The sequence below is a fragment of the Corvus kubaryi genome, unplaced genomic scaffold, assembly GCF_017639235.1.
Source record: "Corvus kubaryi isolate FWS band 111438036 unplaced genomic scaffold, C.kubaryi_AGA036_p1.0 65138, whole genome shotgun sequence".
NCBI classification, from domain to species: domain Eukaryota; kingdom Metazoa; phylum Chordata; class Aves; order Passeriformes; family Corvidae; genus Corvus; species Corvus kubaryi.
The window spans coordinates 1-22,668 of record NW_024581787.1 but is presented as its reverse complement, the minus strand read 5'-3'; the positions used below and the strand labels follow the sequence as shown (position 1 = coordinate 22,668).

Genomic DNA, 22,668 nt, shown 5'->3' with positions numbered 1-22,668 from the left:
AAGCCATCCCTGAACTGGCAGCATGGCTTATCCCAGCACCACCTCATTCCCAGCCCTCTTTCCTGAGGGTTTCCACAAGAAAAGCCCTGCTGAGGGAGCTGGGGTCAGCCCCAAAGTCGGTGTCCCAGTAACAGAGGAATGGAAAAGGACAGCTTGTGGCTCCAAGCAGCCAGCTGGTGGGATGTCCTGTCCCACAGCAGGCTGGAGAAGGTCCCGCAGCCCCATCCAGGGATGCTGCAGCAGGCACAGCCAAGAGCTTCACTCATTTATTGTTACTTTCTTTTCCTTTCCAGGCACTGAAAATTGCTGTGTGGGAAGAAAGGTGTCTGAAGGTGATGAATGACTTTGCTATGTTTGCCAAGCAGATGTTTTCCTTTGATGGGCACCAAAACACCTGCGCTTGCTCTTCCTGGCTGGAAGAGTGAAATTCCCTAAAACTGCTCACAAATACAGGCCAAATTGGTAGTTTCAGGAGGAAAAGAGGAAGGCTGGAGGTGCCATTGGAGAGGAGGGGATAGGCCAGGCTCAACTATCTGAGGTATGTGATGTCCACGTGCTGCTTCTGTCCCAGCCATGGGGATTTTCCAATGACCTGGATATGAGCAGGGCACGCTCCATCCCTCCCACCAGTCTTGGCTCAAAGGAACTGGGTTAGATGAGCATCCCTGAGCCTGGAGGTGGGAAACCACGCTGGGATGGATGCTCGCAGGTCCCAGGGATGCAGCACCCCAACCTCAGCTCCTTGGTTTGTGTGTTGAAATCGGGGTTTTCCTGTAACAGGAAAATTGTGGCGTTCCCTCTGCTTCCTTGGAAGAGCAGCACGTGGGCTGTGAATCATGCCTTGGGTAGCAGAAAGGAGATCTTCAGGGCTTGCTCCCTGCTCCTCTAAACATCCATCCCTCCATCCCTCCATCCCTCCATCCCTTCATCCCTTCCTGAGTCACTGCACCAAACCCAGGTGCTCCCTGGCATCCCAAGCTCTCAGCCACTTCTGCTTTCCTCCCCGTGGGTGGGATCACAGGGATTTGGGGCTGTGGATGTTGGTGCACATCATTTATCCTGGTTTATCTGCTCTGTATGGGATGTATTTGTACTTTCTCATAGTACTTCTGAGGAGCAGAACCCAGGAAGCTGTTGGGCTCCAAAAACTTCAGTGGGCTGGGATGGACAGATCTCTTCAGAGAAACATATTTAAGCTAAAAAAAAAAAAAAAAAAGGAAAATATTTGTTTATTTTTAATAGCTTTCTTTTTGTTTTTTTAAAAACTACTTAGCTGGTTCTTCAAGGCATTCCAGCCCCAGCAGCATCCCATGGTGAGAAGTCCCCTGGATGAATGTGCAGCCTTAGCTCACCTCTGCCAGGGCAGGGACCTGGCACTGGAGCATCACCAGTAATTTTCCACCCATCTCCACGCTGTGGAAATACACCCAGGCATGGAAAAAGCCTAGAAGGGAATAAAGAAGACACTTGGCCAGTAGAACTTGGCCGGCTCCCAGCTCAAGGAACAGCTTCAGGTTCATCCCCAGCTCTCCAGCGCTTGGCAGGCTCAGCTGCCTCAGCTCCTACAAATGGGACAGGCCAGCAGCATCCCTGCCAAAACCCTGGGTGCTCCTGCTCCGACAGCTCCCTGTGCCCACGGGTTTGCTGCAAGACAAAAAGGGGGGAAAGGGGCTTTTTTGTGGAGTTCGGTTGGGATTTTTTTTCCTTCATTCTCACTGTGGAGAAAAGGAGAAGGAAAAACTTGGCACGGAGGGCGGAGCGAGGGGGAGGTTGGGAGCAGCGGGGATGTGGAGGTGGGAGGCGAGCTGTCCCTTTATGAGGCTCTAATGGCTCCAGCCAAAACCCACATTAGCCCGATGAGTGAAAGGAGGTTTTTACGAGTGCAATGAGATGTCCCAGCCTGCCGGGGCGGTGATTGCCAGCCCGTGGCCTCGGGCTCTGCGGGGAGCTGCTGGTGCTCCTGCTGCAATTCGGCTCCGCTCAGCAAGAGGGTCCAGCCTGTTTCCCAAGCTGGCGGTGCTAATCCGTCTTACCTCAGTGGTGCAGCAATAACCCCCAGAGCCATCACCACCTCCCACCACTGGCAGCTGGAGAGCACAAGATGTTCCCAGACAAGGCTCCTCACACCCTGTGCAGCCCCGGCAAACAAGGGCGGCTTCCTAAATCCCCCGAGCATCCTTCCCCCAGCAGCTTTCCATGGAAAACACCCTCGAAGAGTCGCTGTCCCCAGCCCACCTCCTCAAAAACTCAGGTTCCCGTGCAAAGGGTGGTGAAACAGGCTGGGAAGGGGGCACCAAGGGCAGGTGTGACCGAGGGCTGTAACATCCTGATGAGTCCAGAGGAGATAAGTGATGAGAGGGTGATGCCTCAGTGCCTCTTGTGCAAAACCCAGGACCATCCAATGCATCCAGCATGTCCGAAGGAGATGTTTCTCCATAGGATTTCTCCAGATGCAGGAGGATGAGGGCAGCTTCAAAAAGCAATTCCTGGAAGAAGAAGCCACCCAGGACACAAAGACCATCACCAGCTCACTCTGCTGGGTGTAGAAGCTCACTGAGGTCTGATGTTTTCCCTGGGTCCTCTGCTTCAGCCGGTCGTTGTGGAGGAAGAAAACCCATCAGCGAGGTGGTGCTCCCACATCCAAGGCACAGGGTAGCAGTTAATTCCTGGGGACAGGCTGGCCCAGGGTTGGCCAAGCTCCAGGGTCAGGACTGGCAGGTCTGGGCAGGATCAGGAGCAGGAGGGAGTTGTTTGGTGGAGGTGGACATGAAGGAAGCAAGATATCCCCATTCCCAAGGTGGCTGAAGGGAGCTGGAGTCACCAGGATTTAATCCCATGGGAAGAATGAGTCAGTAGGAGCCAGTCACAGGGGTGACCACAAGGATCTGTTATCAGCAGGATCTGTTATCGGTGGAAAATCTGTCTCATGAGGGCATCAAAGCAGCTCCTTGTGTGCCAAAAGGAAGGGGGAAGGGGAGGAAAGGAGGACAAAGATCCTCTGTGCTGGGCAAGGAGAGCTCTGTGGCCTCCAGCCCCTCTGGGATATGGTGCAGGAGGGGGTTCAAAGCCCCGTGTGCTTCCATTTGAGAGCTGCTTCAGCCCATCCTGACAGCCCGAGCTGGGAGGGGAAGGTCTTGCTCTCAGCACCACGGAGCCAGAGCTGGGCTGAGTGCGTGTTATTCACCTTGAAACTATGTGAGTAAACAGAGAAGGCTCCTCTTCCTGGTCCCACCTCAGCAATCAGGCTGCAGACTGGAGCAGACGAGCCCGAATCCACCCTGGCAGATTACGGGGATGCTCTGCTCTCTCCTCTGCTGAGTCCTCGAGCCAAGCCACCCAGGAGAGGAGGACGGTGAAGCTCCACTTGGCCTCCTGGGCCATCCCCTCCTATGTGGAGCTTCTTGGAGATGTCCCACCAGGAGGAAAACATCCCTTTCTCACCACTTCTGGTGTTTTTATAACCTGTATCACCATTTTTTGTTGCTGAGCAGCAGCAACACTCATGGCTCACTCTGACATGGGGGAGTGGAGCCAGCTGGGAAGAGCCCAGTTGAGAGAGCCAGCGCCAGCTGGGAGGAAGAAGAGATGGTCCCGCAGGAGAGGGACCTCTGTGCTGGCACAGCAAAAGCCACTGAGCTCCAGGCATTTGGTGGCCACTACTGCAGCCATGAGTCCCACTGGATCCTGGTGCCCTCCACCTTGGTCCTTGGGCTTCCCACAGGAGCTTGGCTCTTCTCTGTGGAAAAGCTTCATCCATCTTGGTGTCCTCTTCCCCATCAGTGCCACATGCTGAGTGTTCCTAGAGGAAGAGAAGACCCTGGACCATCCTAGAGGGAAGAGAGCAGCTCCAGAGCAGGGCTGGAGCCAGCCCAGAGCCAGGGAGCCTTGCAGAAGACTGAAGAGTTTCCAGGATTGACAGTGGTTTCTGCAGGCAGGAGAGGGAATGAAATGGTCAAATTCATTGCGATTCCATGCCTGTCCTCCCACACAGAGTAAAGGAATGTGGGAGATACCACAGCAATGCCATGCAAACACCCTGGAGAGGTGGACCCACTCCTGACCCCGGCCAGGAAGGAACAAAAACTGGTTTAAAGACTTTCAGAGCATCTCGGTGCATCTGTGGGAGGCTTGTGGGCACTGGCCGGGTGGGAGGCAGCTGATAGCTGATAGCCTGAAGGAGCACCAAACACACGGACATCAGAGATAACTGGAGAGAACAGTGTCCAGAAGTGTTACAGAGTCTTGTAGCCATTCCCACACTGGGAATCGTGTAGAAATGAATTAGTTACAATTCCAGAGGTTTAGGTACAGGCAGCAGCATCTGTGCTGGCACAGACTTGGGGATTCTCTTTGGGAGCGAGGCCACAGATGGGAGGAGAAGGGAAAGAAGGTCCGTGTGTTGCTGAGGTTCAAACTGGGTGACCTCAACCAGAACAGGAAAAAAAGGGAGGGGAAAAAAAAAAGAGGCAAGAAACTGCAGCTTCCTCCAGCTGATCCCTTGCAAGGCTTACTCGGAGTTACATCATGGTGCTTATTAGGATGCAGATCCCTGAGAGCCGTGGCTCCAGTGCCTCTGGAAGGGCAGCACCATCCCTGGGGATCTGTGGCCCCCTGGCCAGCAGCCCGGGCAGGAAGGGTGGCACCCCAATGCCAGCTGTGCCAGTGAGGCCAGCTTCCCGAACACAGACACTGCTGGTGTCCCCACAGAGGGACTTGGCTTCGTTTCGGAGCCCAGGGAGGTGAGGGGTGTTTGGGCATGGGGCTGGCTCCTGTCTGTGCTCATCCTGGTGTTCCTGTGGCTGGGAGCTGCACAGATGCTGCTGGCCAGAGCAGAGGGCAGCTCGCCAGCTTCCCTGGCTTTGCTGTCACCACATCCAAGACTTTTCCAAGACCACAGGTCTATTCCTCACCACACAGCACTGAGCAAGGTGGTTTCCCTGCCCTGGCTGCTCTCTTCCTCTTCCTGCAAACTAGGAATGCTGGGGGTGCCCAGGGAACAAACCCGGGCAGGGGGCTGCTTCCCAGTGGAAGGGCAGGATGCAGAGGTGGCAGAAGGAGGGTGGGCTCACAGGGGAATCCCAGCCCAGGAATCTCTGCTCCTGGATGTGAGATTCCTGCTGAAGACCTTTTCTTGTGCCCCAGGACGCTCCTCCGCTCGTGGTGCTGGTGAGAAACTGCCATGGGACTGCCCTGGATATTCCATGGGTATCCTTGGGTTCGGGGGTGTTTCCTTCCTGCAGGCAGGGAGTGGCTGAGCCACCCCAGTGCCTGCATCCTGCCTGCCAGAAGAGCAGGGAGCATGTCAGGAGTGTCCCCAGAGCTGCCACCATCCTGGGACTTCCCACAGAGGGAGCATCCAAACATGCCAAGCTAAGCAAGTCCGGCTGTGGAATTCAGCGCTGGATCCAGGCACACGTCCTGATGCACAAGCAGCTTTCCTCAGCTTTGGATGGGTTCCATCAGCCTGTGGGCTGCTCCATGGGGCTTCTCCCTCCCTGCATCCTCCCACAGGGTTTTGCAGGATTTCACCTCCCATACTGGGAAACAAAAGCAAAAAGAAACCCCATGGCTTTTTTATTAAGTGCAGGAACGGCGTGTGAATGCCGGGGCACTAATTCAAGTGGGAACATGGAGCTGGAAAGCTTTCAGCTCCCAAACTCGACCGGAGCCTCAGCAGTTGGCTTTGTGCTGCTCATTCATCCACAGGGTTATTTCTGGATTCCTCCTCCTGGGAGAACAGGATTCGTTTTGTTTTCAGTGTTCCTTGGAGAGCAGCTTGCTGAGGGAATGACTTAGCAGAGAAAAACCCTCTTGGCTGGTGGGGTCTGCTCGATTCCATGATTCCGGGTGGGAAGGTGATGATGTTTCATGTCCCTTGGGAATTTATTCCCACTCTGCTCTTGCTGGGGCTTGGATATCTCATTACCTACAGATAATTATCTAGAGATAATGAGGTACCTGCATCTCTGGGTTGCTGGGCCTTGTCTTTATTGCTTTTCTGGGACAGCAAGCAGTGCAGGTTGGGATTTTTATTTATTTACCAATTAACTGTAGGCCCTGACAGGATCCAAACCAAAGTTTCGAAGGAGATAAAGCTGGAAAAATGTTGGATGAGCAACCTGACCTGCCCGTGACATATTTTTTTAGATTCATAGAATGATTTGGGTTGTAAGGGACTTTAAAAATCATCTAGTTCCAGACCTAATTTTCTGCTAGTTCAACCTAAAAGGGGATCTTACCCTGGATGGAAGGAGATCCAGAGCAAGGAGGGGTGGGAGAAGCTGTAAAGACCCACCCCAAAAAACCTCAGCGCATGGGATCTGACTTCCAGGACAGGGAGAGATGTGGGAGTAGGTATTTCAGAGGATGTTTGAGTCTCCTCCTTTCACTGCCAGCGCTCAGTGGAGGCTTGGACAGAACTGGCAGCTTCCAAGGTTTCAACTCCTCCTTGGCTCCAGAAGAAATGAGTGGGATGAGGAAACCCTGAGCTCTCTCTTCTCAATGTGTAATTTAAATTTAACCACAATGGCAGCTGTTGGGAGCCCCCCCCAATCCTCCTGCCTCCTGCTGCTCTGCTCCACCACTCCATCCCTGTTTTCCTCTGGCCCTCTCCTCCAGCCAGGCTGTGTGTGGGAAATTGGGACTGTCTGTACAGCTCTCTTACTCCAATTAGCTCAATAATTAGAGCCTCATCAGGGATGCTGCTGCTGCCAGGGATGTCTCCAAGGTGAGGGCTGCTAACAAGGCCGGGAAGTCCCCAGCAGGAGCCCTGGGGATGGTGGGGTGGGATAAAGCCCCCTCTTGTCCTCTTGGACAGAGCAACAGGTGCTGGTGTCCCAAAGTCCCTGCGGTGCCCAGGGGATTTGCCTTCATTCCGTATGTGGGACGTGTTTCAGGCGTAGAGGAGGACCCCATCCATCTCCCACTCCCCTCCAAATGGCTCCTGAGCCAAAAAAGCCATCTCTGCTTCCACTCTGGTGGGTATATTTATTGGGGGATTACCAGATGATTTGAGGAGTGGACAGGGCTTTTCTGGTCCCTAGGAGCGAGCCCAAGGTCTTTTTGGAGGGATGGTGTGCTTAAAACCTGGGAAGCTGTGGGGTTTGTGGTGGTGGGTGACCTTAAATCCCACCTCTCCCTGTCACCGGGGGACCAGCTGAGTAGCTGATCTCTCCTGAACCTAGACCACGACTTTATGGGGAAGCAAATCAAAGAGAAGGGGAAAAAGAGAGGGAAAAGGAATGAAGGTAGATGTTCCTGGACAGATCTGCCACAGGAAGAGGAGATGGACAGGCCTGCGAGCTGGGAACCACCCCCCCCCTCCGTCGCTCGAACCGCTGGCCAGCATCGCTCTGGGTTCTTCCCTCCTAGAGGGGGTTAAATCCTTCCGAGAGGCGTAATTAGCACCAGGACGAATTGGGGAGCAAAAGCTGGGACAAGAACTGAACCCCTTTTTGGGGCATGGGAGAAGTGGTGTGGCTGGGGAGCAGCCATGAACCCCAAGTGCTGCCTGTGATGCCTTGGGTTTTAACTTTCCTATTTTTCAAATCCTGCACTGCCCGGTGTGTGACTCTGAAGTTCCTTGGAGCCTGTTCACTTCTGCTCTCTCGTGCCAGGCAGACATAACAAAGCCTCTCCAGGCCTGCTCTCCGAGGACACCCAGACTGTCCTAGGCCCAAAAGTATAAACCAAAAGCTTCTAAAGGGGGGGTAAGCTTGGGGAAATTACATCATTAACTGAAGCTTTAATTGGAGAATTAACCCTGCTATGTGAATGAACCAAACCTATAAAAGTGTGCAGAACTCGTGACCTGGGGTCCATCTCGGGGTCCATCTTGGCAGTGGCCTCTGGCTCCCACGGGCACCTTTGAAGGCCCTTTGAATAAATACCTGCCTTTATTCCCTTACTCCTGTCTAGTCTCTGTTTCTAGGAGGCCTCTTCAGGCATCAGAGGGGCAAAAAGGGGGAGAATGGCCATGCCCTCAGTGGGAATCACCACCCACCTTTCCCCCAAAGCCACATTCCCAAGCTCTTGTGTCGTCAAAAATTATATAAAAATTAAAACAATAAATAAAAATCAAATAGTGGGGGTTTTTTTTGAAGTTGGTATCTCCTGTGCTGATGGTGCCAGCAGGTTTGATGCCTCAGCAAGGAGCTGCTCAGATCATTTGAGTCGCTACTGCAGAGATGAACCATATGGGAAGTTGAGAGAAGGAAATTCACAGGAAAAAGAACAAAATAGCAGGTATTTGCTGAGACAACAGGCAGAAACTCCCCTCTCTGCGCCAGAGAAATGTAAGAGTGAGAAAATGTTGTTGAAATTTAGTTTTCAGAGTCCAGCTGGATGCCTGGCAGCAGGAATGTGGCCAAGCAGGGATAAGGAAAGGTGTTTCTTGAGTAAAGTTATGTGAATGTATGAGCCAACTGAAGCTTAAAGGGATTATCTGCCATTTCAAGGGAATGGTGATTCTGTTCAGTGAGGTAAAAATTAACACTGATCGTTTTAATGCCCGTAACTCCCAATAACAAGCCATATCATGCACCCATTTGCTTGTTTTAATACGTAATAACTGTTCTGTGTTGCATGCTAATATGTAACATCTCATAATTAAATGTAATAACTATTCTCCAATTGCATTACCGTTTGAGCAAAGAAAATATTAATGGCAGCACCTGATCGATGAACTCCAGACAAAGCAGTGGAGCCAAGGGAATGCAGCACCAGCTCCTCCCAGCTCCTTATTTTCTTTGCTGCTGCCACAAAACTGCTATAAATTGAAGCTGTAAGTGGAAAATAATGCTTGTGAGGCCAGCGAGAGGAGAATTCAAACCCTGCCTTCTCAGTTTCTGTTCAATAGAGTAATAAAAAAGTGGCATTCTTTATTTTTCACTTGAAATCTTTATTTCTCACTGCCTGAGGGAGCTGAGCCTCTGCCACTGCTTCACTGCACGGCCTTGGGCAACGCACTTAATCGCCCGCGATCTGTGTCACTGGGTTAATCATAGTTACGTGCCTTTTATGAGGGTTAATGATTAGTCCGGCAGTGTTTGTATGGACTTTTCCAGACGCGACTCCTTAGATAAACGCTGTGCGTTAATGCTTGGGGCTGGTGGGCTTAAATCCAGGAGGAGGGGCTTTGCTTTGGGGCGGGGAGTGACTCTGAGGGGGCTCAAAGCCATCCCCAGCCCAGCCCAGGCTGCCAGCGGATCGCTCGGCTTCCCTCTGTCCCTGCATACGAGACGGGAAAGCGATTTTTTGTGGACACAGGGACTTGCGTCCGGCCAGACCCGGGCCTCCGGCCACATCCCGGTGGGCTCGGCCTGGGGGAGGCTCCTCTGTGCTGAGAGTCCTCTGTAAAGGGGGAATTCCTCTAACGGGGACTCCTGTTTCACAGGGAATCCCTACAATGCACGGGCTGCAATGGGAGATCCTCTTTATGGGGACTGCCTGTGTCACCGACATTAGGAATAAACCTCCTGAACAGCAGTGTACTGTTAAGAATTATTGTAAGTGTTATTATTATCCGCCCGGATACAGGGCGGGTGACTCCGCCTAAGGGGCACTCCCGGCTCAGGATGATACACGTCTTTATTACCGGCGCACAATTCATCAGAAAATGTTACATATGAAGTTCGTCCCTCTCCGGGTGAGCTGTGCACGTGTTTTTGAACAATTTGTTACTGCGGCGGCCGTGGGGCCCCTAAACTGGGTTGGGCTGCGTGGAGTTGTTACTGAGCCCGCGGCGTTCCACACTCACATCCCGTCCCAGGAGCTGTGACTTCGGCGTGATCCGCAGCACCTGCACTGGGGGGTCCCTCGATGGGGGTCCTCTCTAATGGGGCTGCCTGAAATTGGGGCTCCTTAATGGAGGTCCCTAATGGGGACTGTTGGTAAGTGGGGGGTGCTTAATGGGGGTCCCTCCCTTATGGGGACTGCTCGTAAGGGGAGTCCCCTAATGTCGGTCCTCCCTAATGGGGTCTCCTCTTAATGGGAGGGTGGTTCCTAACGGGGACGGCCTGAAATGGCGGTTCCTTTAGTGGGGGCTCCATACAATGGGGGTTTCCTTAGTGAGGCACCATACAGTGAGGGCTGTCCTTAATAATAACAGGGGCTCCTCATGCGGCCCCTCCTCTACAACGGAGGGCTCGCTGCAACGGAGACCCTTCCCTACAGGGGCTCCCCGGCTGCGGGTGTCCCCCGTAACGTGGGGGATGTCCCTGTCCCGAGAGTCCCCGCTCCGAGCGCCCGGACAGAGCCCCGACCAGCTCAGCGCACATGTGGCTGGGCTGTCCTCTCCTGTCCCGTCCCGTCCCGTCCCCTCCCCTCCTCCGGCCGGCCCACACGCACACCCAGCCCTCCTCCTTCTCCACCTCCTCCTCCTCCTCCTCCCACTTCCTCCGCACAACGCGGGCTGCCGGCCGAGGAGGGGCAGCGGCCCCCCCGTTCCCCCCGTCCGCGCCGAGCCCCCCACCCGTGCCCGTAGCGATGCGCCGAGGGAGGCACCGCGCCGCAGCCGCAGGTGAGTGCGGGGCCGGAGGGATGCGCGTCCCGCAGGAGCCGCGATGGAGCGGAGGGATGCGGGGGCAGCGGGGCGGGGGGACCCCCAGCCAGCCCCGTACTTGCCTTGGGGCTCCCTCGGCGGGTGAAACCCTCGAGCAGGGGGGGATCCCTGCACGCCTTCCTCGGGATCATCTGCTTCTCGTTGGGCCATGCAAGGAAAAACGGGTTGCAGGCTCCGGATCCCGGGATTTTACCCATTTATGGACACTTTGGATCATGCGGCTGAATCGCAGCGTGAGTGCGCTCAAGCTCCTGCGAGGGGTTTATTTTGGGGGTCGCCGGAGTGTTGCCCACACGAAAGCGGTGGCCGTGGGTGTGCGGAGGGGACAGAAGGACGGACACGGTCACGGCCACCCACCCCTGCCACATCCGTACCTCGTGTCCTGGCAAGGGCCTGCGAGCACCGGGGGGGGGTCCCAGCCGTGACCGTGGCCAACCTTGGATGTGACATCGGAGGGTCGGAATGGGATCGATGCGTTTTGGAGGGGTTTCAATCCCGCGAGTAGAAGGGGACGCAGTCACTGAGCCCTTCTGGTGACTGCTCAATGCTCCGTAAAGTTGTCTGGTGGTGTTTTTTTTTTAATAAACGTGAATATTCCTGGGGGGGTTTCAGCCTAATTCGCAGATAGGCCGTGGCTTAGTGCATGCATTCCATAAGGATACTGCCTTAAAAAGCAGCTGGCTTGGTCCACGGGAAGGCTCCGGCTGGGCTTTTGCCCGCCCGGGAGACGCTCGGCAGCTGCAAAGTTTGTGGGAAAGGGGCAAGATATGGAATGAGGGAGCTGGGACTGCTGAGGCCTCTTGTTTGTTCCCCCAAATGACCGAAGCTGGGGGCAGCGGTGCCGGTGAGCTCACCCGAACCCGACGGAGATGGGAAAGGTGACCTCCTCGGCAGGATCCCAAAGTCCCCGAGATTGTGAAACCAGGATTGCAGCCGGCCGGGAATCCGCCTCCTTACCGGTGGAGAAGTCCCTTGGTTTCGGGGAGACCCCGGGAACTCCCCCCCTGCCACAGCACCTCGGGGGGGCTGGGGATGCTGGATGCCAGCGGGTTTAGGAGATTTTATTTCTCGATTCCTGCGGGTTGGCCGGGAGTTGGCGGCTGTTTTCGGCATCACGTGGCGATGGAGGAGGCGGGAGACTGCGGTGGGAGGCTCCCGCTCCGGGCATCGCATCCCGGGGAGGAAATTCCGGGGAGCCTGTGTGCCGCGCCTGGCTGCCCCGCTGATCACAGACACGGGCGCGCTCTTCGGAGCTGTCGGAGCAAAAAGGCATCTCTGAGGTGTTCCCGGCAGCTTCAGGAGTCCTGCGGAGGGGACACGGGAGCCCTGCTGTGCCCTTTGGACACCCGAAACGCGGCAGATAAGGCTTTCTGAGGCCCGCGGGAGCTTATCGGCGAGGTTTCGCTGGTGGCTGCACGTGTTCCTCTGCATTTGGTTTTACTTTTACTCCCTCCCGGCCAAACGGCCCCGTGTGGGAAAAAAAACCCTGAGAAGAAGGAAGGGGGGAAAAAATGAAAAGAACGTAAAAAAAAAGGAATAACGGGTTGTGTTTATTCCACCCGCTGCTTTCCCAGCTGTGGGGTTTCGGAATTACTGGCTGCATGTGTTGGGGTTCTCCCAGGCGTCTCCCCCAGCTCTGATTCCCGCGTGTCCCTCTCGTCCCCCGCTGGCTGCAAGAGGGATAGTTCCAGAGGGAAAAAGCTGATGGTGACAGCAAAAGCAGAGCTGTTTTCCTGGGGTGGCGCAGGTGTGGGGATGGCACCGGCCGGACAAAGTCCCAGTGGGCTTCATGGAAAGAGGGAGCCCATGGGTGCCGTCACGCTAATTTGGTTAATGAGCTCAACGCTGTCAGACAGTGCATGTGCCTGGCTCCGGCCGCTGCTGGGGGATGACTCGTCCTGCTCTGCATCCCTCCAGCAAGAATTGAAGTCGGAGCTGGGTGAAGCAGGGTGATTGCATTGTGCCCGGTGGCGTCACCCGATCCCGCGGTGACAGCGGGGCCGGTGTCACAATATCCCCACGCTGGGGAGTTGTGGATCCCCAGGGCTTCGGGGAAAGGGGAAGAAGCAGCGGGGAAACGTCGGGACTCAGGAGATCCTGGATTTCTGTCACAGCCGAGAAGGGATCCCTTGCCTGTATCCCCCTCTCTTGCAGCATCTCGCAGGGAGATGGATTAAAACACCACCCTCCCAGGAGATCCCTTTTGGAAGGAAAATAACCCAGTGTGGGGTTTTCTTCAAGCTTTCTTCGGTTTGAAGGGAGCTGTTTTCCCTGGATCTAAGTGCTGGCAAATTTAATTGGTACTGCATGTCTTGGCAATGACCCCAAGGACTTATCCTGAGGATAAAGCTGTTGGAAATTATGTGGGGGAGCTTCTTCCAAGGGTGCAAGCAGGAAGGGGAGCACCAAGCCTCCCATGAGGGCTTCCACAGGATTCCAGGGAAGCAGTGTCCTTCCTGGGAAGCGATAAATTGTTGAAGGTTGCATGAAAAACCCACCGGGAAGGCTCAGTGGGGGGTGCAGCCTCAGTTGTGCTGTTTTGGGGTGAGCTGGGACTGGGGAGAGGCAGCTTGTGCTCCGGTCCCCTCCTGGCAGAGCTGCAGCAGCACCACTGGCTCACTCCCTTATCTCTCCCCACAAGTCTCCCCCATATCTGCTCTGTTTCCCCTGCTGTTGATGTGGCTTTTATCTTATCTCCACGTGCTCTTCCTCCATTTCCTCCTTGGCTGCTCTGCTAGCGCTGCCGCAAAAGGAAAAAGAAAACCAACATGGAGGAGATCCTACTGCAGGGAGTCCGTCCCTGGCCTGGGGGTTGCTGGGCCGTGCTGGGAGACACTGGGTAACACTTGGCCACGCTGGGAGCGTCCTGAGTGATGCTCTGGTGTGTCCTGGGGCTGCTTGGGTGATGTGCAGGACGCTCAGGTGATGCTGAGGGGATACTGGTTGATGGTGCAGCGGTGCTCTCGGGGCCCAGGTGATGCTCAGGTGTCTCAGTGGGATGCTCAGGAGATGCTGGGTGATGCCAGCTGATATTGAGAGAAAACTCAGGATTCTCAGGGATGCAGGACTGTGCTGGGACAGGCTGCCAGCTCCACCTGCTGGCACCCACCACCTGTCACTGCGGGCCAGCAGTCACCCCACAGCAGCCCCAAACCAGAAGGCACCCTAAGGGAGCAGGTGAGCTGCTGCCTTGGGGCAAAAACCTCAAATTACTTTAAAAGGTGAAGCCGGGGATGTGAATTTTGGGCACTCTCTGTGTCTGCTGGCTCCTCACCTGAGCTGACCCAGCTTTGCTCCCTGCTGCCTGCAACAGACGCTCATGAAGGCTTTGGAACCAAAGCAGCCAGAGCTTTCCAGGGCTTTTCCAAGGAGACGCATAGAGGAATGCCCAGCCAGCCTCCCAGGACTCCCTCCACTGGCGGGGAGGATTGGATCCTGTGGAAAGGGGAGATCCCTACACAATTAAGGCCCTCACGACTGACCACGATGTAGGAAGTGTACAAAAGACTGTGTGTCTCCAATTAATGCCCACACAATTATCGGACCTGCAGTGGCATTCCCCTGTGGAAATGGAGGCCGTTCTGCAGAGATTCCCCGTCTTGATCCGAGGCCTGCCTGATGCACCACAAATTCATGCTAAGATTATCCGTTTATTTTTAGTTGTTTTGTTTGTGTTTTCATCAAAAGTAACTCGCTGGAAGGCTAAATTTTAGTCATACAATTTTTTTATATTGTTAGCTTGATTTTTGCTAAGTTTATTTTGTCTTTTCACTGGGAAAAAATTATGTGGGAAAAGCGTTTTATCTTACGGAAGTATAATTTTATCTCAGCCAAGCTCGGCCTGGGAGTTAGTACAAGGATTTATGCATATTTAAAACAAAAAAAGGTGTGTACTAACCTTCCGTGTTCTGCCTCGGAAGGCTTTAAATTTATGATGACCGGGCTAAGTTTTTCAGAGATATTAACAGGAGAACTGAGTAATCTGGGCAAAGTAATAGAAAACGTCACATGACCTTCTGTGCCATTTTATGTAAATCGCCACCATCGGAGAAGATTTGGAGCGAGCAGCAGCAGAAGAGAGCTGATGGAATGTTTGAGTCACGGGGGCGGTGGTTAATGACTCGAACAATCGGCCGCTCACAGCAGCTGCCCAGGTGCACACCCATCGGAGGGTACCGCTGTCCGTTGGACCAGATAAGGGAAGAGGCTGATAAGAGACAGATCTGCCAAGTGGCATAATGCTTTTTGATCCTGCCGCCTACACGAGTGGTCAGCTGTGAAAACTCGCCTTACCAGAACACTCACAGTTGGCCTGGCCTCTGATGGCCTGTTAATTGGCCTCTCAGCTACACTGACGTGTCTTAAAAGGTGTCACAGGCAAACAAAGAACTCCGAGGTGTCCCGTGATCCACAGCATTACATCATCCAGTGTAAAATTCCCTGCCCCAGGGGAGGTACCTGGGCGTTCCCACCGAGCCGAGGTGTATATTAACCCATGGAATTTGGTGTTTCCTGGGCTTCCCTCACCCCAAAGAGATCGATGCAGCTGCCATCACAGTGGAATTGCAACGAGCCACTCGCGTTGGAAGATCCACGGGTGGTGGGATCTCTCTACTCTTACCCTTTCCTTCCCTTTCTTTTCCTTAAGCATTTTTGGAAGTGTTATTTTTATGCTTTTATATTGCTGTATTACAGTAGATAATAACCAAAACGGCTCTGCTGAAGCCAAATTGCTCTGGAACAAACCCTATATATATGTGTGTGTATATATATATATATATTTATAAACACCGGTTATTCAGCATTGCTTTGCTCTAATCAACCCCAAGGGATCCCTCAACAAGAACCTGGTTACCCTCACCTTACGGGGTGGGTTGTAACACTGTCACCCTGTGCCACTGCGGGCTGCTGGCTGTGGGGACTTGCTTTGCTCATGGCTTGTTCTCTCTCTTACCCAGGAAGGCCAGCTCACCTCTCCCGTGGGGACATCGGCAGCAGCATATAAATGGCCTCAAAACGGTACTTGCAGCCTGCGGACCCTGTGATTTTCAACAAGCTACCTCATCTGGATCCCGCTGCCAGCTTCCTGCCCAGCAAAATCCCAGGCAGATCCAGCTCCGTGCCCCACCCTGGCTCTGAAAACCATTTCAGCTACAAGGGCTCCTACTTTGCCTGCCCGCTGCAGAGCCCCGAGGGTCCCGAGCAGCCCCCGGCTCACTGGAGCCCCGCGCCCACCTACCTGCACCACGGCCCCGGTGCCATGAGCCAGCCCGTGCCGGCCGAGGGGCCACTGCTGGGCTTCCTGCTGCACTCGTCGGAGAGCCTGGGCGCCAGGCTGCAGCCCCCAGATGCCCTGAAGAGCAAGGACAGCCTGAGCCAGGAGCAGCTGATGGCCAGGAAGAAGCTGGACAGCCCAAGGTGCCCCTTGCCGGTGAAGAAGCCGGTGCTGGTGAACAAGGCAGCCCTGCTGGCAGTACCCAAGCCGGTGTACGGAGCCCCCGCCTCCTTCCTGGCTCCCAGGATGGCTCTGCTACTGGGGACACGAGCGGACAGCCTGCAGCAGCGACCAGGGGAGGCAAACTGGGCTTTGCCCCCCACCACCCACCCTCTCCACCCCGGCGAGCCCCACAAGAGGGGTCCCTGCTCCGACCACAGCCTCCCGCCGCTGCCCTCCAGCCTGGCGCTGCCTTCCAAGGAGCAGCTGGCCTCCCCCGTTGCCTTACCCCCCTACTATGCCACCTTTGATAAGTACGGGCCACCTCCCGGCACCTCGTTCCTGGAAGCAAGATGTCCCACTCCCCAGAGCCAGAAGAAAGTGCCGGAGGTCTCCAGCCTCAGCCCAGACCCCTGGCCCAAGCTCCAGCCACCTGAGGCCAGCCCAGTGAACCGGGAGAGGTCGGCAGTGTGCTACCCGCCCTCGCCCTACCCACTGTCACCCTGCAGAGCTGGCCCACTCTGCCACCCGCCAGCTCCCACCGCTGGGGAGCCCAGTGCCCTGCCCGGCTTTGGCTATGTGGGAAGCAGGGAGCTCTTTCCCAGCACCTACCTCAAGGCCCAAGCCCCAAGGAGTTACTTTCCCAGCCCCTTGGACCCCTACGTGCCGAGGACAGCGGGTGCCAGGTTGGGGGCAGTGCTGAGGGATGCTGAGCCACCAAGGGATGCCGAGCTGCTCAGGAACACCGGGTACCCAGGTTTTGCCGTCAGCCCGGGCGATGCATCCGTGTTCCGCGCCTCCTTTCCCAGCGCAGAGCCGGGGTGTGAGCAGCACAGGGCGGACAGTCCGCAGTGGCGAGCGGCATCGAGGCACAGCAGCGCTTTCCAACCTGTCTGCACCTCAGAGAAGCTTCCTGGGGGCTGCGCTGGGCTCGCTGAGACATTTCCCAAGAGAGAAGGGAGCTGGGAGAAACCCAGGCAAGGGGAGGAGGAGCCCCTGTACCCAGGGAGGAGGAGCAGCAGCCCGGCCCCTCAGGACACCCCCCGTGTGGGACCAGGCAAAGGAAATGCCTGCAAGGTCAAGGATCCAGCCAAGGAGCTCATCCGCCCTTCTCCGTCCGTGACCCCCACAAAAGGGCTGGAAGACCAGAGGGACACCAAGGCTTTTTCATCCTCTCCACCGATGCCAGTGATCCACAATGTCTTCAGCCTGGCACCTTACCAGGAGTACCTGGAGAGGGCCAAGGGCTCAGACCCCGTCCTCTTTTGCAGGAAGCATCTGTGGGAGGACTCCCCGTCCCAAAACACGGCTGGCAGCCAGGAGCCTGCTGCCCGCAGAGACATCTCAGTGGTGTCCAGCAGTGATGCAGTGCAGAGCCAAGGGGAGAGTTGTTACAGGAGTGTCCCTAAAAAGCCAAAGCCTGTGCCCCAAGAGCTGGAGTCTCAGGAGGGCAGCCCTGATGGGATGGGCACTGAAGAGCTTCCCTCTGAGGACATGGTGCTGGACCTTAGCTTGAAGAAAGAGCTGGTGGAAGCTGGGGAGACCCAGAGACCCACTGGCTGTGCAGAGAGGACACTGGACCGAGAGGATAAGGAGGAGGAGAAAGAGGCTGAAGGGGGGAAGGTGGGGTTGGGAGAGGGTGCGCAGCCCCGGCTGCCTGAGGTGGACTCTGGGGAAAGGAGCAGCTTTCAGAGCTCAGCCACCTTCATATTCCAAAAATACAAGCTCCCACCCTCCCTCCTGCCCAGCAGCGAGCCCCCTTGGCAGGATGGCAGCCCCCCCCCCCCCCAGCCCAGCCCTCCCAGCAGCACCCCCACGCCGACTCACCCGGCCTCCTCCCCAGCCAGCAGCCCCCTGGTCCCACCACCTGGCCCCCAGCCCAGCACCATCGTAGGCCCAAACCCTCCGCAGACCCTTCTACCCACAGCCCCCTCCACCCTGGGGGAGGAGAAGGTCTCAGTGGTCAGGCAGGTTGGTGGTGTCCCCGCACAGACCCCCTCGGGGCAGTACTTCACCACCCTGCACACCTGCCTCTGTGACACGATCTCAGGCTCAGTGTCCCGCTCCTCCCCGGAGCTCCTGCAGCAGTGGCTGAAGAAGGCTGAGCCGGCAGAAGAGCTGGGAGAGATGCCCAAATCCTGGCCCAAGCCCAAAAATGGCTCCAAGGTTCCCAATCCTCAGAAGCCCACCAACGGCAAGGAGATCTGGCTGGCTTTCCAGGACGTGGCCGTGCTCCTCGCCAACCTGCTCTCCCAGCTGGAGGCCTTCATGTTCGCTTGCCCTTTCCCCCACGTTGTCCGGGCAGGAGCCATCTTCATCCCCATCCATGTGGTGAAGGAGAAGCTCTTCCCAAAGCTCCCCGGGAGCTTCGTGGACCAAGTGCTGCAGAAACACAAGGTGGAGCTGCGTCCCACCACCCTCTCGGAGGAGAAGCACCTGAGGGACCTGGAGCTGAAGAGCTGCACCTCCCGCATGCTGAAGCTCCTGGCACTCAAGCAGCTTCCCGAAATCTACCCCGACCTGCTCAACCTCCACTGGCACAACTCCATCCAGCAACAGCTCGGTAGGTAGCCGGGCATCTCCTGTGGATGGGTCCCTCGGGCTGTCGCAGGGAGACTCCAGCTGCACCTGCCTTCCAGGCGCTGCTGTTCTTGGGGAGCATCCAAAGGTGCCTCAGCATCTGTGTCCTACCAAGGGTTCTGCCCGGCTTCTCCTCTGTGGGTTGTGGAGGGGGAAATTTTGAGCTGGGAGGGAGAAAACTCATCCTGGGGGTATCAGGGAGGTTTCAGTCACCTCCAGGCCACCTCTGCCCATCCAAGGGCACTGTGTCAGACCCCCACCCATGGCTGTCCTGTCCAGCTGGTGACTTCACTGCTCTGTCCACACAACCTTTTGTTGCTGCTCAGGGTCATTATCAGCACCTTTATTTCTTCCAGGTTCAAGCTCACAGACCGGCCAGCACCCTTCCAAGTAGGTAACTCCTCTTCCATGTGGGTTTATAGGAGTTCATGGGATTTATATGTCATTTGTGGAGGTGTATGTGTGTGGGTTTCACGTGATGGTGAGCAGCTTGAGCTGGGTGGGGAGGCTCCACTGCCTGGGCCAGGCTGGAGCAGGGAATATTCGGGATGTGGAGGTGTGCCCTCCCTAACCACTCCTTCCTCTCGCAGGTAGCCCTGGCGTGGAGGCACTGAAAGCTGGTGGCAAAGCGACAGCCACAGATAGATCAAGAAAAAGGAGGCACTGAGGAACATGCCAGGGACAATGACTGGAATGGGAAGGTCCCTCGTCCCAGAGCCATGGATGCCGAGACCACCAGCAGCCCTGCAGGCAGATGCTCAGCTCCCACCAGCATCAGGGATCCTCCAGGATGCTGATACCTTGCCGGGGGCCCTCTGAGGATGCTGCTCAGGGTGGAGAACAGCTCAGTGGTGCTCCAGGGACACACTCGGATGCTGGTGGGTTATCCGGGCCCACGGGGATGGGCTCGAGCCCCTCACGGCAGCTGGAGCTGCTTTTCTTTGAATGGATTGTCTTTTAGTGCATCTCTCACCTCCATCTGTGACTGCCCTGGTGAGCTGTGAGGGAATGGCTGGAGTTCCAGTGGAGCTGGAGCAAGAGGAGCATGGAAATGGCCACAGCACCGTCCACAGCCTTGGAGAAAGGGGACTGCAGGGATGACACCCCACCTCCTCTGTCCTCTAAATCCCCTCTCCTGCTTTATCCACGCCATTCCCAATAAACATCACCTTCCTCTGGGATTTTCACCTTTAAAGTGTTACAAAGACCTGGCACAACATCAAGGGCAAGGGAATTGTGACTTCCATAGTCCCAGGACTAAGGGGTTTTTTTTGTTTAAAATGAAGACATTTTACAAATGTTATGGATTTACCTTTATAAGGAGCTGCTGCCTTCAGGTCATGTGTTTTGGGTTGTTTTTTCTTGCAATACAGTAATTTATACCTGTCTTTTTATTTAAACTAAAAGGCTGCAAAAAAGATTTAAAGACTCTTAAAGAAAAGAAAACCAAATCACTTGACATCCCAGATCCTGTCCCAAAGGAGAACATGGGAGATGCACATTTAGGGATTGCCTTGATGGAGACTAAAGAGGCAGGGAGGGGAGTGATGCTGCCAGACCTTGGAAGGAGGAGGGATCCTTTCCATCCCAAAGGGTTATGGGCATCCCAGGAGGGATGTGGGCATCCCAAGACTAATGGACATCCCCTCACCCTGGAGGGCTGCAGCGGGGTACACAGCAGAGGCCTTAAAAACTCATCGCTCAGGTGGTCTTCCAGCTGCTGCAGGGCACAGAGGAACAAAACAAGGATTATTAGGATTTTTTAAAATTTCACTACAGGGAATATTTATTTTAAACTAAGAAAACAGCGGGAGGCTGGGGGGGGAAAGCAAAAAAATGACCCTACCCAAACTGTACTTATTTTAGCCAAAAGGTGTGTTTGCCACTGGGGGGTTTGTGTGGGTGCCTTCCTGGTTTTCCATGGGGATGGAGTGGCTGTGGGTGGGACACGTGAGGGGGATGCTGCTGTTCTCCTCGCTCCCCCTCAGCCCTCCATGTCTGTGCACAGGGATTCGGAAAGCAGTGTTTGTTAATAATACTGTTGGTTTTGTATGCATATAAGGTTCCAGGGAAGAAGGTTCCTTCCCTTTATTTAATTTTTTTGTAAGAACATGAAGAGTTGCCTCATCTGGTTACAAAGAGTTCAGCTTGTTTCCAGACATGCCCTGCTTCTGTGTCTGCTTCCCAGGGTGGGCACAGTGGGACCTTCCTGAGCTTGGAGGGTCCCCAAATCCCCCACCCGATGCACTTGCCTGCCTCTCCCTGCACCAAGGCACAAGTGCTGTGCCCAGCCCCTCTGTCCCATCATCAGAGGCTGGATCTGGTGTCCAGGGTGCCATCGCAGGAGCACATCCCAGTCTCCACAAACCCCTGGATGACAGCCTGGGAAGAGGGCACTGGTCTGAGCATCAGAAGCTGGGCAGGAGAGTGTGGAGTGCTCAGGGATGCACTCTGGGCTGGTCCAGTGGGGAACCCTGAGACACCCTCCTCCTTGAGAGCCTCCATCAGGCACAGAATGTGCCTGATCCCAAAGGTCAAGTACTCCACTCCACGCGTTTCAGCCCCAGTTAGTGGAGCCCAGCAGGTGAACAGCGCTGCCACGACGCCCTCCTCACAAACAGGGTGTTTGGGGAGCATCAGCAGGGTTTGGGGATCATCCTGCCTGGAAGAGCAGGCACACCCCCTCCTGCTGCCAAGGGCTCAATGAGGAGCAGAGGGAAGCTGAAACCCCTCCAGCTTCCCCTGGGGGAGTGCAAATGAGTTTGTGTTAATTGGGAGCAGCTGGAATGGAGCCACATCCCACCCCCGGGAAACCAGATAAAAGCCAGGGCTTGGGTAGGCCTTGGTGCTCTCTTTTCCTGGGGTGCTGCCAGGTAAGGGGTGCTGGATTGGTGAGCTTGGCCCTCCTTGGGGAGGTTACTGGGGACAAGGTAGGTGTTTGGGGCAGGGAATAAAGTAATGTCTTGAGCCCAGGGTTGGTTACAACCCTGTGCTGCTCTGGGAGCTTCCCAGGAGATGCTGAGGCTTGGCACAGGCTTTCCTGAGCCAGGAGGCTGCTGGAGAGAAGGGAGGTGTTCTAAGACGGAGCTCTGGGGATGGGCCAGTCACTGGGGTGTGCTGTGGTGGGGAGCTGGAGGGACCCACCCTAAACCCCCTGCTGTCCCTCTCCACAGCTCAGCTCTCCCAAGATGAGCCGAGGGGCTGGACCACCAGACCCCCTGGACACTGCTGCCCTGCAGCCAGAAATGATGCTCTGTGGTGAGAGGGAAGGGGCTGTGGGCACAGCTCTGTGCCCTGCTGCCCGTGTGGCTGTCCCTGCCAGCAGGCTGTGGTGCAGAGCCTTCCTGGTGCTGGCCGTGTGTGTGTGTGCTACTGCTGTCCCCTACGGCCTGGGCACCCTGGCTGCTGTCACCTGGAGTCCCCTGGGCTCATCAGCCTCCCAGCAAGGGATGGGTGACAGTCTGGTGACAGCATGTGGGGACCTCCTCACCTCAGGTTGCTTCCCAGGGGTCCAAGGAGATGTGACCCATGGGACAGGTGCTGGGGGATGGAGCCTGGGGACACGGACTGTGGCCACACAGACATCTCGGACCTCCCTGCAGCAGCAGCCTGGCTCTAGGGACAGGGAAGGGCTCAGGTTGGGCACAGCAGCGGCTGTGATGCTGTCCCCCACACAGTGGCTTGGCAAAAGGGTGCCTGCTACCTCAACTCGGCTCTTCCAGACTGAGGGTGTCCCCAGTCCTGGCTCCTGGCATCCCCTTGCTCTGGGAGGCCTCCGTGGAGCAGGACCAGGCTCGCGCGACACCACGCAGATGTCAGCAGTGACTTCAGCTGGTGGCCTGGGGCAGCCAGTGGGCACAGCAGAGCCCCAGAGCCCGCAGAGGGAGTCTGAGGGCACCTCCAGAGCTCGGAGTGAGCCAGCTGCTGGGGTCTCTGCCACCTCCCAGGTATGGCTGCACCCTCCTTCCTTCCCCACAGCTGCCCCTGGCCCCTCTGCAGAGGTGCAGGTGGCACCCAACCAGCTGCTGCCGCTCCAAGGGGCTGCTGGGGGGGCTCAGGTCCCACCCGATGTCCCAGCACGGACACTGATGGA

The 22,668-nt window shown here is 55.9% G+C and overlaps 1 protein-coding gene and 1 long non-coding RNA gene across 2 annotated transcripts; both read left to right on the top strand.

Annotated features, from left to right (window-relative positions):
- Positions 1–449: 449 nt before the first annotated feature.
- LOC121673044 lies at positions 450–2,100 on the top strand. The gene is made up of 2 exons (XR_006019122.1): positions 450–538; positions 1,274–2,100. It is a non-coding gene; the product is annotated as an uncharacterized LOC121673044 (long non-coding RNA).
- A 9,707-nt stretch (positions 2,101–11,807) lies between these two features.
- LOC121673043 (uncharacterized protein C15orf39 homolog) lies at positions 11,808–20,734 on the top strand. Its single transcript, XM_042046077.1, has 3 exons — positions 11,808–15,161; positions 15,520–18,558; positions 19,166–20,734. The coding sequence occupies exons 2-3, from the start codon at positions 15,567–15,569 to the stop codon at positions 19,240–19,242; spliced, it is 3,069 nt and encodes a 1,022-aa protein (XP_041902011.1). The 5' UTR covers positions 11,808–15,161; positions 15,520–15,566; the 3' UTR covers positions 19,243–20,734.
- The last annotated feature ends 1,934 nt before the right edge of the window (positions 20,735–22,668 follow it).

Excerpts from the sequence above, each read along its gene's own strand:
- LOC121673043 (XM_042046077.1), top strand. The coding sequence starts at position 15,567 with ATGGCCTCAAAACGGTACTTGCAGCCTGCGGACCCTGTGATTTTCAAC. Across the intron at positions 18,559-19,165 it reads CTCCATCCAGCAACAGCTCG|GTAGCCCTGGCGTGGAGGCA; the intron begins GTAGGTAGCCGG and ends TTCCTCTCGCAG.